Source organism: Balaenoptera acutorostrata, chromosome 11, assembly GCF_949987535.1.
Source record: "Balaenoptera acutorostrata chromosome 11, mBalAcu1.1, whole genome shotgun sequence".
Taxonomy (NCBI): Eukaryota; Metazoa; Chordata; class Mammalia; order Artiodactyla; family Balaenopteridae; genus Balaenoptera; species Balaenoptera acutorostrata.
The window spans coordinates 17,578,341-17,591,473 of NC_080074.1; the positions used below are offsets into that span (position 1 = coordinate 17,578,341).

At 35.7% G+C, this 13,133-nt stretch overlaps 1 protein-coding gene across 7 annotated transcripts in view; it reads right to left on the reverse strand.

Moving 5' to 3' along the window:
- WASHC4 (WASH complex subunit 4) overlaps positions 1-12,847 on the reverse strand; it is an 86,173-nt gene extending 73,326 nt beyond the window's left edge. For all 7 annotated transcript variants that reach the window (XR_009009826.1, XM_007165740.3, XM_007165741.3 and 4 more), the window contains exons 1-10: positions 12,719-12,847; positions 9,418-9,557; positions 8,437-8,490; positions 8,275-8,340; positions 7,474-7,519; positions 6,944-7,011; positions 3,629-3,711; positions 1,953-1,995; positions 1,397-1,500; positions 679-799 (exon numbers count right to left, since the gene is read on the reverse strand). Coding sequence is in view for 6 of the 7 variants with exons in the window: in XM_007165740.3 (XP_007165802.1) it covers positions 679-799; positions 1,397-1,500; positions 1,953-1,995; positions 3,629-3,711; positions 6,944-7,011; positions 7,474-7,519; positions 8,275-8,340; positions 8,437-8,490; positions 9,418-9,557; positions 12,719-12,779 (786 nt within the window). In the remaining variant the exon portion in view is untranslated. The remainder of the gene's footprint in view (positions 1-678; positions 800-1,396; positions 1,501-1,952; positions 1,996-3,628; positions 3,712-6,943; positions 7,012-7,473; positions 7,520-8,274; positions 8,341-8,436; positions 8,491-9,417; positions 9,558-12,718) is intronic.
- Between the last annotated feature and the right edge of the window lie 286 nt (positions 12,848-13,133).

Sequence of the window (13,133 nt, forward strand, 5' to 3'; positions counted from 1 at the left end):
TGTAATGCAATTTCTGGTGGATACTACCCAAAGCTGTGCCATCCAACAGAACTTTCTGTGATGATGAAAATGTTTTACATCTGTGCTGTCAGATATGATTGTTAGCCACAGCTGGGTTTTCCCCCAGCTTTACTGAGATATCACTGGCATATAACATATATAAGTTTAAGGTGCACAGTGTGATAATGAGATTACATGTGGCTATTAAGAATTTGCCATGTTGCTAGTGTAGCAGAGGAAATGAATTTTTTTTAAATTAATTTACATTTAAACAGCCACATGTGGTTAGAAGCTACCTGGATTGTGCAGATGCAAATTATATTCCCTGAGTAGGAAATTAAAACAGACTTATAAAAGGCTCTCTTACTAACCTAAATCTAGAGGTTAACAACAAACAAAATGCTTGACACAACTACTCAGATACTAACCCTTGAATAGTTTTATCCTTTTACATAATTTAAAAAACCCTTATCACAAATACAACCAGTATACTATTAATTTCACTTGCTACTAGATACTGATATAACTATATTTTAGTACATTAACCATGTTTTAAGCCTAAGCACTTTTAAAGAAAAATATAGTCACAACAATATGCTATAAAAGTGACCCACTACAATTCTGAGATGGGTCTACTAATATAAGCCCATTTAGTATAGCCTGATACAGCGCTCATACCTGAAATATCATTCCATCAAGTAACTGCCCTTCTAGCTTCAGCAAGAACTTTTCAAATGGCTTTAGTTTTTCTTCCTGAATTCCAAATTTTGAAGGGTTGTGATGGACAGATTTCAGTAACCTTGTAGAAAAGTAGGAGAAACACCTCTGATTTGCCTAATAAATTCTTGTATTAAAAATATTCCCAGAAATCAAAGTTTTATATTTGTATCACTTGTTTGGCTCTACATATTTGAAAATTTGAACAAAAACAATCCTAACGTATTTAATTTTCTAATCATACCTTTTTATATCATCTTAAATTCAGATCTGGTGCTCTCTAGATAACAGACATTTAGTGAATGCTTATAAATTGAATAAAACAAAATGCCTTGACTTTAAAAAGTTCTGGAGTATAAAACAAAATAAAACCAAGCTGAGAATAAACAACTATCATTCGTATAGAACAAGGAAAAAATGAATCTGAGTCCTAAGGTAGTCAAATTAACAACTACACTTTAAGAATTAGGATGCTTTATACAAGTACATCATACTCTCAAAAACCCTACCTGAAATTAAAAGAATGGTTACTGTCTTCAAAGAAAATCTGACATGAGATCCTTCTAAATACAGATTTCAGGTCTCCTAACGGATCTGTACTATTTACATTTATTTATTTTTTACTAATACATTACCTATACAAAGTAAGAGAGTATTTTAAACATTGGAATTGGCTCACCTTTTGTACATAGTCCAGTGGTCTTTCAATGTGATATGATTATCAATAATTTCATCCAGGGTAAGCAGAACTGCTAACAGCTCTCCCAAGTGCTCATACATAGTCTGTCAAAAAACCTTAAATGATTATCATTTAATCACTAGTCAGAAGTTAAGCTTCATGTGGATTTTTTAAGTTAAACACACTTGGGCTAATTACTAAATTAAAGCAGTGGGTAAATTAAACTACAGATGAAACTGTTAATCCTCAGATGGAACCATCAGCCTTACACTGGGAAACCCTCACCCAATATTTCATCCTTAATCGTGATACTGTAGATTCTCTGAAGAGACCACTTGGAGAGTCTGCATTGGGCCAATACTAGGAAGAGTTACACTGATAGTGGGTCAGTAATGCCTCATCAACTTCACAGATGAAAGAGAACAAATGCCAAAAAAAAAAAAAAAGAGCTCCTTTAAGAGCCTTGCAATAATTGTTGTACTCCCCAATCATACAAACTCCAAAGTAAAATATACTAAAAATTACAGTTTTACAGGTCAAGTTAAATTACTTTTACCTGAAAATGAACTCCAGTTGTCTCTATAATTTTGGGTGCAATCCTGTAATAAAATAACACCCAAGTTAAAAAAAAAAAAAAAATCTCCTTTTTTGTCACAGTTCATGTTTAAGGAAAACACATAAAAGCAGAAGCTCTTGGAATTTTAATATGTATTTATTTTTATTTAGGCTTTAGTCACTAAAATTTAAACGACCCAAAGAATTATTATCATATTCCACTTTCCCAAGCAGATAACTTGTACATACAGAGTCTGGGCTCTCCTTGCCTACACCCAACTCCTCAGTGGGTAGGTATATGTCAATATGCAGCCCATGAATAACCTTAGCCATTCAAACCTAAAGGATCTAACTTGGGATGGCGCTAAAGAAATAACAAAACTGGTATTTCTTTCTTTCTAAACTATGAGAATTTCTCAATTTTCAACTAGAATCTTTGTTATCGCACCCGAACTGGCATTTGGGAACTAGACCTCTGTTCAGTTGCATTTATTGCTAGCATTCTCATTCCTACTGAAAAAACAATGCATACAAATGGGATTATACCAGAGTCAAAAGCCCCAGGATAACTCAATTTTACTTCCTAGAGAGTCAATCTACTCAACAGTAAATAAATTAATACTTGTATATCAAAGCATATATAAATATCCCACAAGATAGAATATTTAAAAAATTAAACACAAAATTCAGACAAATTTCATCTTTCAAGGGCAGCAGTGTGGTAGTGGGGAGTCTCTTTGAATTCCACACCAAGTACAGCAGGGGTTGGGGGGAGCTGTGCTCTCATTCCCTTCTGTCATGAGGAGAACTTCAGTGAGAGCACAGAACATAAAATAAATAACTGACTGACTGGAAAAACATGCGAATGAGAAACAGTTAACACAGTCTTTCACTTTATAAAGAGAGTTGAGATGCAGCATGGTATAGTAAGAACAACTATGAATGGACTGGTGACCAAAAGAGCAGTACCTAACTTGCTATGGAATCTTGGCAAATAATTCCTTTGGGCTTCAGTTATCTCTCTTCTCATAATTGAGAATCCCTAGTCATATACCTAAACAAAGTTTTGTAACATTATAATTAAGTAGTAAATGGGAAAAATTTTAAGTATACAGTTTTAATCAAATGCAAGATATTACTTTGTGGTGGTTAAGAATACTAAGGGCTCTATGAAAATTTGGTCTTTTTCTTGATTTAGGGCAGTGGTCCCCAAACTTGGAAGAGCATTAGAATTACTCACAAAAATTTTTCAATGTAGATTACCTAGCCCCACTCCCCAAGATTCTGCAGCTTAAGAAAAGTGTCACATGATTCTAATCCAAGGACCCTTCAATGTAAAGGAAAGAGGAAATATGTAGGGAGAACTTGGTACATATACTAATTCTATATTAGCCTTTTTCTATACAATCAGATTTCTTTAAGATTACTCTGTCAACATTCTCGTTCATACAGATAATGGGCTCATTCACCATGGCAGAAACTGTCTTACTAACCTATGGATTACACACATCAAGTAGTGTTTAAAACATCATGAGTGTTCAAAGAACGCTGAATAAGTGAATGAAGGAATGAGTGAGTGAGTGAACAAACGAAAAACTTTCAGATATTTAGCTAGTTTAAGAAAAACATTTCCTGCATCTCTATTAAAAATGTAAAAACATTTCTAAAATCCATTACTTGTTACTGATATAGAGGGCAGCCAACTGATGGACTACATTCATCACCACTTCATAGCACCTCGTAACAAAACAAGACAGTTCCTGAAATGACAAGTTGAGTATATGTTACAAGTTGAGTAAATGTCACTATTTCTGACTGAATTTTATGCTAACAATGCTAAACAAAAACAAAACAGTTTTCTACTAAAAATCTCCAGTTAACCTGCAGCAAGACAACTTCAAGCATCCTTCAAGCAATCAGTTCTTAATTCACCTCCCAACGTTATTTCTACCTCTTTGCCCCTACAGCATTTCACGCATCCTTCTATTTTAAGTCCTGTTTTCATTACTCATATAATTCCTAACTGACAGAGACTGTCTTATTCCTTCTTTGAATGGCCACTGCCCAGTATGGTGGCTAACCCTCAACTGCTTCTCAATAAATGTCTGCCTATTAAATGAATAAATGAGTGAACATCTGAATGAATGAAGAAGCTCAGAAGCTGCCAGTTTAGAAAGTATGACAATGAGGGGAGGGGGTCTTCAGAAGTCACTCTGAAATAACTTCAAATGTTTATTACCTTGAACCTTATCTATAAACAGGCTTGGCACACATCAAGTGAAATATTAATTATCCCAGGAATATGTTTGTCATTAAATAGTTAACTCACATCTATCCTAAAATATTTAGAACCTAATTAAACCTATGGCTGCTCTAAACTGTAAGCTCTATGAGGGCAGAAATTTCTGTTGGTTTTGTGCACTGCTGTATCCCAAGCACCAAGAACAGTTTCTAACATATGATAGGCTCATGAAACATTTGTTGAATGTTTAAAAATGGAATCAAATGCAGCTGTTAGATCCACAATTTAAATTTTTTGAAAGTGAAAATAATACATTTCAATTTTATTTAAACAGCTCTAGTTTTACATTTCTTATTAAACTTCTAAAAGTCTAATAAAAGCAGAGGAAAGAACAGAAAATGCAGGACAAATAGAAAGCACAAAACAAAAAGGCAGAAATAAGTCCAGATACATAATACACTATCAAACAGAAATAAAATTAACCAATTAAAACACAGAAATTTTCAGATTATATAAAAAAGCAAAATCCAGAGCGATGCAGTTTTAAAGAAACACAACTAAAACATAATGACACTGAAAGGCTGAAAGAATAAAAAGAATTTAAAAAAAGAAAATGCTAACTAAAACAGAGCTGGGGCAATGATATCAATATCAAACAGATTTTATTAGCATTACTATAGCTAATGACCATATATGTAATTATATGTTACATACATAATTATTATCTCAGCTTAAGAAGGTCACCACACAATAAAAGATTCCATTTACTGGGAATTATGAACAATTATAAACTTGTATGCACCGAATAAAACATCCTCAAAATAAGAAATGCAAAATTTGACAAAACTAGAGAAACTGACACATTCACTTCAACCTTGTAAATTAACATTTCTTAGACTCCTGCCCAGCAGGCTTCCTGTTAGGTTCTGCCAACAGGTGGCATTAAAAGCAGACTAGAAGGCAGGAAATGGACATCCTTCCTACTTCTTGCTGTTTTTATCAACATAATCCAGGCAGGAGCAGTTCACCCCAGCAATGGCAGCTTGCCCCAGGCGCCTGCTGCTTCCAGCACTACAGAACCGATCTTCAGTTTTAAACTCTACCAGCAGCAGCCAGGCAGCACTGCTTCCTCAGAGGTATGATACTAATTCCCTAGGGCTCCTCCTCGTATACCTCCCAGACTCTGGCAACCCGAACCTTTTCCCTTTTATACCCTAGATGTAGAGGTGATATCTGCTTCCTCTGGCTTCCCTCACTGTTTTTTCTTTCAGCCCTCCAATTCTTATGGAACCAATTCTCTATATTAAATCTCCCCTTTTTTTTTTTCTTTCTTTCTTTCTTTAATTGAAGTATAGTTGATTTATAATACTGTGTTAGTTTCAGGTGTACAGCAAAGTGATTCAATTATATATATTTTTTTCAGATTCTCTTCCATTATAGGTTATTACAAAAGACTGAGTATAGTTCCCTGTGCTATACAGTAAATCCTTGTTGTTTACCTATTTTATGTATAGTATTGTGTATCTGTTAATCCCACACTCCTAATTTATCTCTCCCCACTGCCTTTCCCCTTTGGTAACCATAAGTTTGTTTTCTCTGTTTGTGAGTTTGTTTCAGTTTTGTAAACAAATTCATTTGTATTATTTTTTAGGTTCCACATATAAGTGATATCACATAATATTTGTCTCTCTCTGTCTGACTCACTTCACTTAGTATGATAATCTCTAGGTCCAGCTCTGTTGCTGCAAATGGCATTACTTCACTCTCTTCTATGGATGAGTAATATTCCATTTTTGTATATATGTACCACATCTTCTTTATCCATTCATCTGTTGATGGACACTTAGGTTGCTTTCATATCTTGGCAATTATAAATAATGCTGTATCATTGGGGTGCATGTATCTTTCTGAATTAGAGTTTTTGTCTTTCAGAATATATGCCCAGGAGTGGTACTGCTAGATCGTATGATAGCTCTATTAAATCTCCCCTTTTGAAATACCTCATGTGATTTGTTTTCTGGACTGAACCCTGACTGACACATACCATCATAGAGGATAATTTCAACAAAATGCTCTCAGTTAGGTAAGAAGACCAAAAAAAGTAGTAAAGATATAAAAGATTTGAATATAGTAGCATGCTTGATTCAATGAAATATATCAAATCTTATATCCAACAATCAGAAGGTAAGTGGGATTATGGGTACTGTTTCCTTATCTCCAATTCTTGCTTTTGTCATATTATATAAGCATTGCTTTTATAACAGAGAAACAGAAGTTATTTCATTCTTTTGATAAACCAGAAAACCTAGAATAACTAAAACTTTGCAGTGATGAAAAGCATATCTAAACTGAAACATCTGGTTAGAAGCATCATGTGCTGCTGCTCTTAAACCTCATCACTGCTCACATAACAGCTTAATGATCTCCATTAACAACTTTTTCTAACATAAAGTATCGTTTCCTACCAGGTACAAAATTTAAATTATTTTAAAAGGCATGGTGATAAACTGTCCATAAATGAAATTATACAAAGAAACTTATTTTGATAGCTTATCTCACTAAAAATGCTATGAAAATCTTCCAGGAATTACAATCTCCTTAACTATCAATTTAATCCATCGCCAACTAAGTATCTTACCCTCACAGTACACATTCTTAGCATTTGAAGGTTTCATAACTCTTTTCTGATTATGTGTGATTTACTCAAACTTTTCAAAGAAAAGGCTCAATAAAAAGTAAAAACCATTTACCTGTAAGAATGAAATAAATCTCCCCATTTGAATTTGGCAATCACCTTCCACCATGCTGGAATCTGTAGCTTTAAAAGGCAACATGAAGAATATTTCAATTTTTTATGTTAATCAACACCAAAAGAAAAAATGTGATTTTTATTCATTAGGACATCTTCTAATCTGCATAGTATTGAAAACAGAATTTTTACACTGAAGAGAAAAATGAAACAATCATTAATCACACAATTAAAAGTAACCATCTGTTTCACAACTTAATGAATTCAAGGAGAATCATCTAGCTACAGTGCTTTGTAATTTATAAAAATATCAAAATAAACTTCATACAGAATTTGCTGCTGCTTCATAACTGAGGTTTTTTTACCTGTTTACCAAACAAAAAAATAAACCAACAAAAAATCTGAATGTTTATTTCCTCACACTAATACTTCACATGATCATGACAGTCCTAGAATTGCCAGTTAACTTTTTGTTCATTTCAATCGCAAAAAAAGCATCACAACATTACAATGTGAAATTTTAAAACTTACCTCCTTCTCCGTAAAACAAGAGACCATTATAAAATTTAGTTTCAGCCTGTTTAAAAAAAATTAAAATAATTTTATAAGGTTGCTATTTTGTTTTTAAATTCCTAAGCTCTCTTAGTTATCCCTATTTAATAGTTAAGCCGATGACTACATCACACACATAAATTCACTTAAATTCAAAAACTGCTTGCAATATAGGTAAATGCAATTTATCTTTAGAGTACCAAAGATATTACTGATACTCAACCTTATTTCTTGATTTCTTTAGCCTTTTCTTTGTCTTATCTGACCACTCTGTAATTTCCCACATCCTCCCACTAGTTCAGGAGAGAAAAAGCAACCACATAGTATCAAAAAGGTAGAGAAAAAAAGATGAAGTTTACCATCTTCCACCAGAGTTTTAATGGCTCATGGGTGAGGAAACACAGAACATATTAAAAATTCAAAGCTTTTAAAAAAAATCAGTTATATCCAGAAAGCCATTATATACAACAAGCAACACAGAAGGAATGCAGACCCAGACTCAAACCATTATTACCAGTAAAATGTTAGGTGAGTGACACTCCTTTAGCTTCGGTTTCCTCATCTATTCCTCACATACCTCCTGGGTGGTTATTAGCATTAACGGGGTTAGCATGGTGTTTGGTACACAGTAAACACCCAGTGAATGGTACTCATTACTCCTACTATTATAAAGATACAGTTCATTCAACATTCACTAAATATTTATGCACACTGTACACATATAAGCACATATTTGCTTTTAAATCATGTTTTTAATATCTTAAGAGTACAAATAATTACCTCATATTTTAATTTCTTGATTTCACAACAAAGTGCAGCATAAACAGTGATGACTTTGTTTAAGACCTAGTTTCATGAGTAAAAACACAAAAGGAAAAAAGTAAATTATAGCAGATAACTAAAGCATTTTAAAAACAGATTTTTAGGTTTAGGAATCTGTACCTTGTTTTCAGTCTTTATGAGTTCCAAAAGGGAAGACTGTTCATAAGGCAAAAGCTATAGAAACAAAAGAAAATAAAATTTTTTAATTTGAAAAAAATCATGAAAATTCTAAATACACAAACTGAGACTATCTCTCTTCTATGGAAACTTGTGTTCGACCCTGTACTCAGCACTAGCACTACGCCAGATGGGCAGTGACTGCTAATGGCTATGGGATTTCTTTTTGGGCTGGTGAAAATGTTCTAAAATTGACTCTGGTGATGGTGGCAAAATTCTATGAATACAGTAAAAACCAAAGAATTGTACGATATATGAATTACATCTCAGGAAAGCTGTTATTAAAGTAAGACTACATGTGACTTAGGACAGTGTCTAGCACATAATAAGTACTCAATAAATGTTAGCTATTAAGCGCCAACAGTTTCAAAGATAAAACAAAACAGAACTACCTCAAAATGGAACAGAGCAGGAGTGACTTATTTTATATCTTAAAAAAATCACTCCCATATTAAGATCCCCTAAATAGCATAAGGGAGCTTTTGGGAAATCATGGAAATATTCAGTATCTTGATTGGGATATGAGATACATGGGAATAGGTGTTTGGTTAAATTCACTGAACAGTATTTTAAATCTATGCATCTCACTGTATGTAAAATAACCTCAATTAAAAAAACAAGTAAAGCTTGAATATGCTATTCCAATCCTCTTCATTTTCTTGATAATGAAAAACAAGTTAGCTCAAAGAGTTCGTGTCATTCTTTGACACTAAAGACTTTGAGTTTGTGTCATTCTTTAAAAAGGAAAACAAAAACACATGCATGGCTTAGAGAAAAGGAAATTAACCATTTTTCTCCAAGTTTATTTTAGTTCTTTTAGATTCCAAACAATAAAAATACATATCCCAATTTTGAAAACTGTTTTCAAGATACAGTATGTCCTGAAAAAGTATACATAAATTAAAAAATAAAACAAAATCAAACCTTTAATGCTATAGGATCAAGATTGAAATCCCAAACATCTCCAATTGAATCATCCAGTGCGTCCTCAATTCTTCTCAATTGAGAGGTATACTCCTCAAGAAATTTCCCATAATTCTTAAGCTGGACTTCAGCATGAATTTCTAAATTTAAATTTTAAAAGTTTGTAAGAAGTATAAGTAATGAATTACAAGACATTTACTTCAAATAATATCAAAAGTCACAGCAAAGTAGATACTAAGCATTGTTAATGTATCACTTCAGAATGTCTGGACTTCTTAAAAATAAAGTTTTAAAGTTAAACAATAATTGAACTTTCAATCTTTTCCAAATAGATACGATAATTGTAAAAACAGTAGATGTTACCAATTAGAGATATCAGCTTAAAACTGCAACTTTAAAATACTATGAAAAAGTTACTCCATAATCTAAAAAATGTGAATAATGCCTTAGACAACTCAATGTCCTGATTCTATGTTTTAGTCATAAACAACTTTTTTGTGCAAAAAAAAAAAAAAAAAAATCATGACCTGATTTAGGCGCAAAAATCTGGGTTGTCATAGAAGCAAAATTTTAAAATGTAATGCTTAATTACACAGTAAACTACGTCTAAAAATACACCTAAATATTGTTTTTTAAATGGTTTTAGACCTGCTTCATCATATTATTCCTGTAATGCCTCAAATTTACCAAGATATTTTGTTTTAATTATTTAACTATCATAATAGAATTGGAAAAGCCACTAAAGGACAGTGAGTACAGAATACTGTGCTGATATTTACAGAATTTACACATTAATAGATGACTCTAGGAACTCACTGGAATAATCTGGACAATAAAAGTTTGCCTACTCAGCAAAGTTAATGACAGTAAATATTCCACCTTATTAAACATAAGAATTCATTACTCATTCCAAAGGCAGCAAATTCAACTCCAACTCAGTTTCTTTTATTGATGTGAATTACTTTATTCAATCGCTGTCTTCTAAAAAAAGTAAAAATTTTCTCTCCTCAAATTAGCAATGCCAGGCAACTCTAAGATAAGGTATGTTCTAACTCATTAAGGATAAAGACCTAGCTTCACATTCTCCCCTATTTTGCAACTAATGCTCCAAATCAGGTGGATCAATTAGTTCATTAAGGTTCCCATCTCATTATAGTATTAATCTAGGCAATTCTGGGAAACAATTAGTCTAGATATGATTCATATTCCAAAAATTAATGAAAACCAGGCACAGAGAAGAGAAGTCCTCTCTTCCCTACAGCTTAAATTTTAAAAACTGCATCCCAAGTACATGTCTAATTTTCAGTTACATGGGAAATGACCAAAGCTGCGTTTAAACAGCAAATGAGTTCTTAAAGGCAATGCTAGAAAAACATGCCAATGAATTATTCATTTAGTCTGTTTGGAAATTCATAAAGTAGCAGGCAAGAGAAAACCTGTAATAACATTAACGTTCCTTGCTGATAAATTTTTAAATTGGTAAAAGTTAAAATAAAAAGATTTGAAATAAGAATTCCATAATGATTCAAGAGTAAAAAATGCAAAAACCTATTTACATGCTTATCTCTTCCAACAGACTTAATTCCTTGTTTTATCTTTGTATCCCTAATAATACCTACCACAGTTCCTGGCATGTGGAAAAAGTCTTTTGAGTGAACCAGATCATTCTGATTCAACCTTTTTTCAAACCCAAAACATATTTTCATTCCAATATTTTGCAGATACTAAAGTAGGGAACCTCTGTCCATAAAACTTCATACATGACAAGGTGCAGTTCACTTTAACAGTAAATACAGTTATCTTCTCCGTAAACAAGTTGAAAGATTCAATACTACCAGGATCATTTTTTCATGCTGCATAGGAGCTTATAACTTATGGAATGCTTTATGAAAAACTGCTAACCATCCTGAATTAAGCTCATGCTTCTTTGAGAGGCTAATAAAACCTAATTACATCTAATGTGCCTGTCTTTTATAAAATTATGCAAAATTTACACGTAATTTTTAAAAATAAATTTATTTATTTTATTTATTTATTATTTTTGATTGCGTTGGGTCTTTGTTGCTGCGCGCAGGCTTTCTCTAGTTGCAGCAAGCGGGGGGGCTACTCTTAGTTGCGGTGTGTGGGCTTCTCACTGCAGTGGCTTCTCTTGCTACGGAGCACGGGCCCTAGGCGCGCGGGCTTCAATAGTTGTGGCGCGCAGGCTTCAGTAGTTGTGGCTCGCGGGCTCTAGAGCGCAGGCTCAGTAGTTGTGGCGCACGGGCTTAGTTGCTCTGCGGCATGTGGGATCTTCCCGGACCAGGGATGGAACCCGTGTCCCCTGCATTGGCAGGCAGATTCTTAACCACTGCACAACCAGGGAAGCCCTACGCCTAATTTTTAAAAATTACATTCACCTTTTGAGAAAACTACATTAAAAAAACAAATTCACAAGCAGTATGTTCCAATCTCTCTTATATCACCTATGCAGATTCATATCACCAAAGATAAGAAACAGATCACCAATTTGCATTCATCTTAGGTAAACTTTCACTGAAATAGTTTGGCCTCTAAATTTTGCTGCGTGGAACTGAATTTGCTAGGTTAAAATGAGACAATCCAATTTTACTAAGTAAAATCGGAAGCAGATTTGCTGTAATTTCTGAAACCTTTTTAGGTGCGCTGGAAACTACAGGACATCACTTTTGAAAAATACCACTTAACGTAAATAAAAGGCATGGGAGGACATAAACTGACATTCACGTGTTTATTTTTTTACCGCGAAATGAGTTCTTTTTCGCTATCTTCTAGCGAAGATAAGCATATGAATACGAAGGTAAAAACACTCAAACTTCCAAAAGTTGGTTTGGGAGGAAAACGAAGAAAGACAGGAAACCGAAACAGGAACCCGGACCTCAGCCTCACCTACAACTGCACGCTCTGAGGATCTGGTGAAAACCCCGGGCGGCCAGAGACAAGGCAGCCTCCGCTCCTCGGGCTGCGGGCCTCCCCGGGCGTGCCCCGCCCGAGCCCCCGGCTGCACGAAGTGGACGCCGCGCCCCCCGGGCCACAGCGGGCTCCCCAGGACAGTCACCGCCCCGAAGGCCGAGCCCTGGCCGGGCCTGACCCAGCGTCGCCGGGGATCCCAACACGGAAAGTTAGGTTCGCGAGCGCGTCCGTCTCACACCCCGAGGCGCAGAAAATGTCCCGAAGTGGACCGCTGCGCGCCGACAGCGACGCAGAGCCCTCCCGCAGGAGCGCTGCCGGGGCTGAGGCGGGCCGGGGAGCGTCCACCCGCAACCCTTGCCTGCTGCTCCCTTACTCTGTGAGCCGTCGTCAACGCGGTCGAACTCCCAGTCCGGGGACAGAGTCTCCACCGCCATCACGCCGGCGCCTCCCACAGTCACAGCCCGGACCAGCCTTGGCGACGACGCGGCCTCACCCGGGCGGCTGTAACCGCACGTGACTTCCGGCTTCAGTCCCGCCCCCGGTCGCGAGGGCCGGCCGGGCTCGTTGCCCCTGCAGGTCGCGGGGGCCGCTGGGAAAGCGAGTTCTCCGTGGTGGCTCGAGGAGGTTGCCGCGGCGATGGCGGTGGTCCTCGCGGTGTCCTCCCGTTCTTATTTGGGCCTCGCCACCGTTCAGTGCACTTTTCACGCCACATCGATACCTTCAATTTCGCTCTGCTGTCTCCGGGCCATTTTTAATACTAGGAGAAGTGCTCCCTCAGTCTAGCCTAA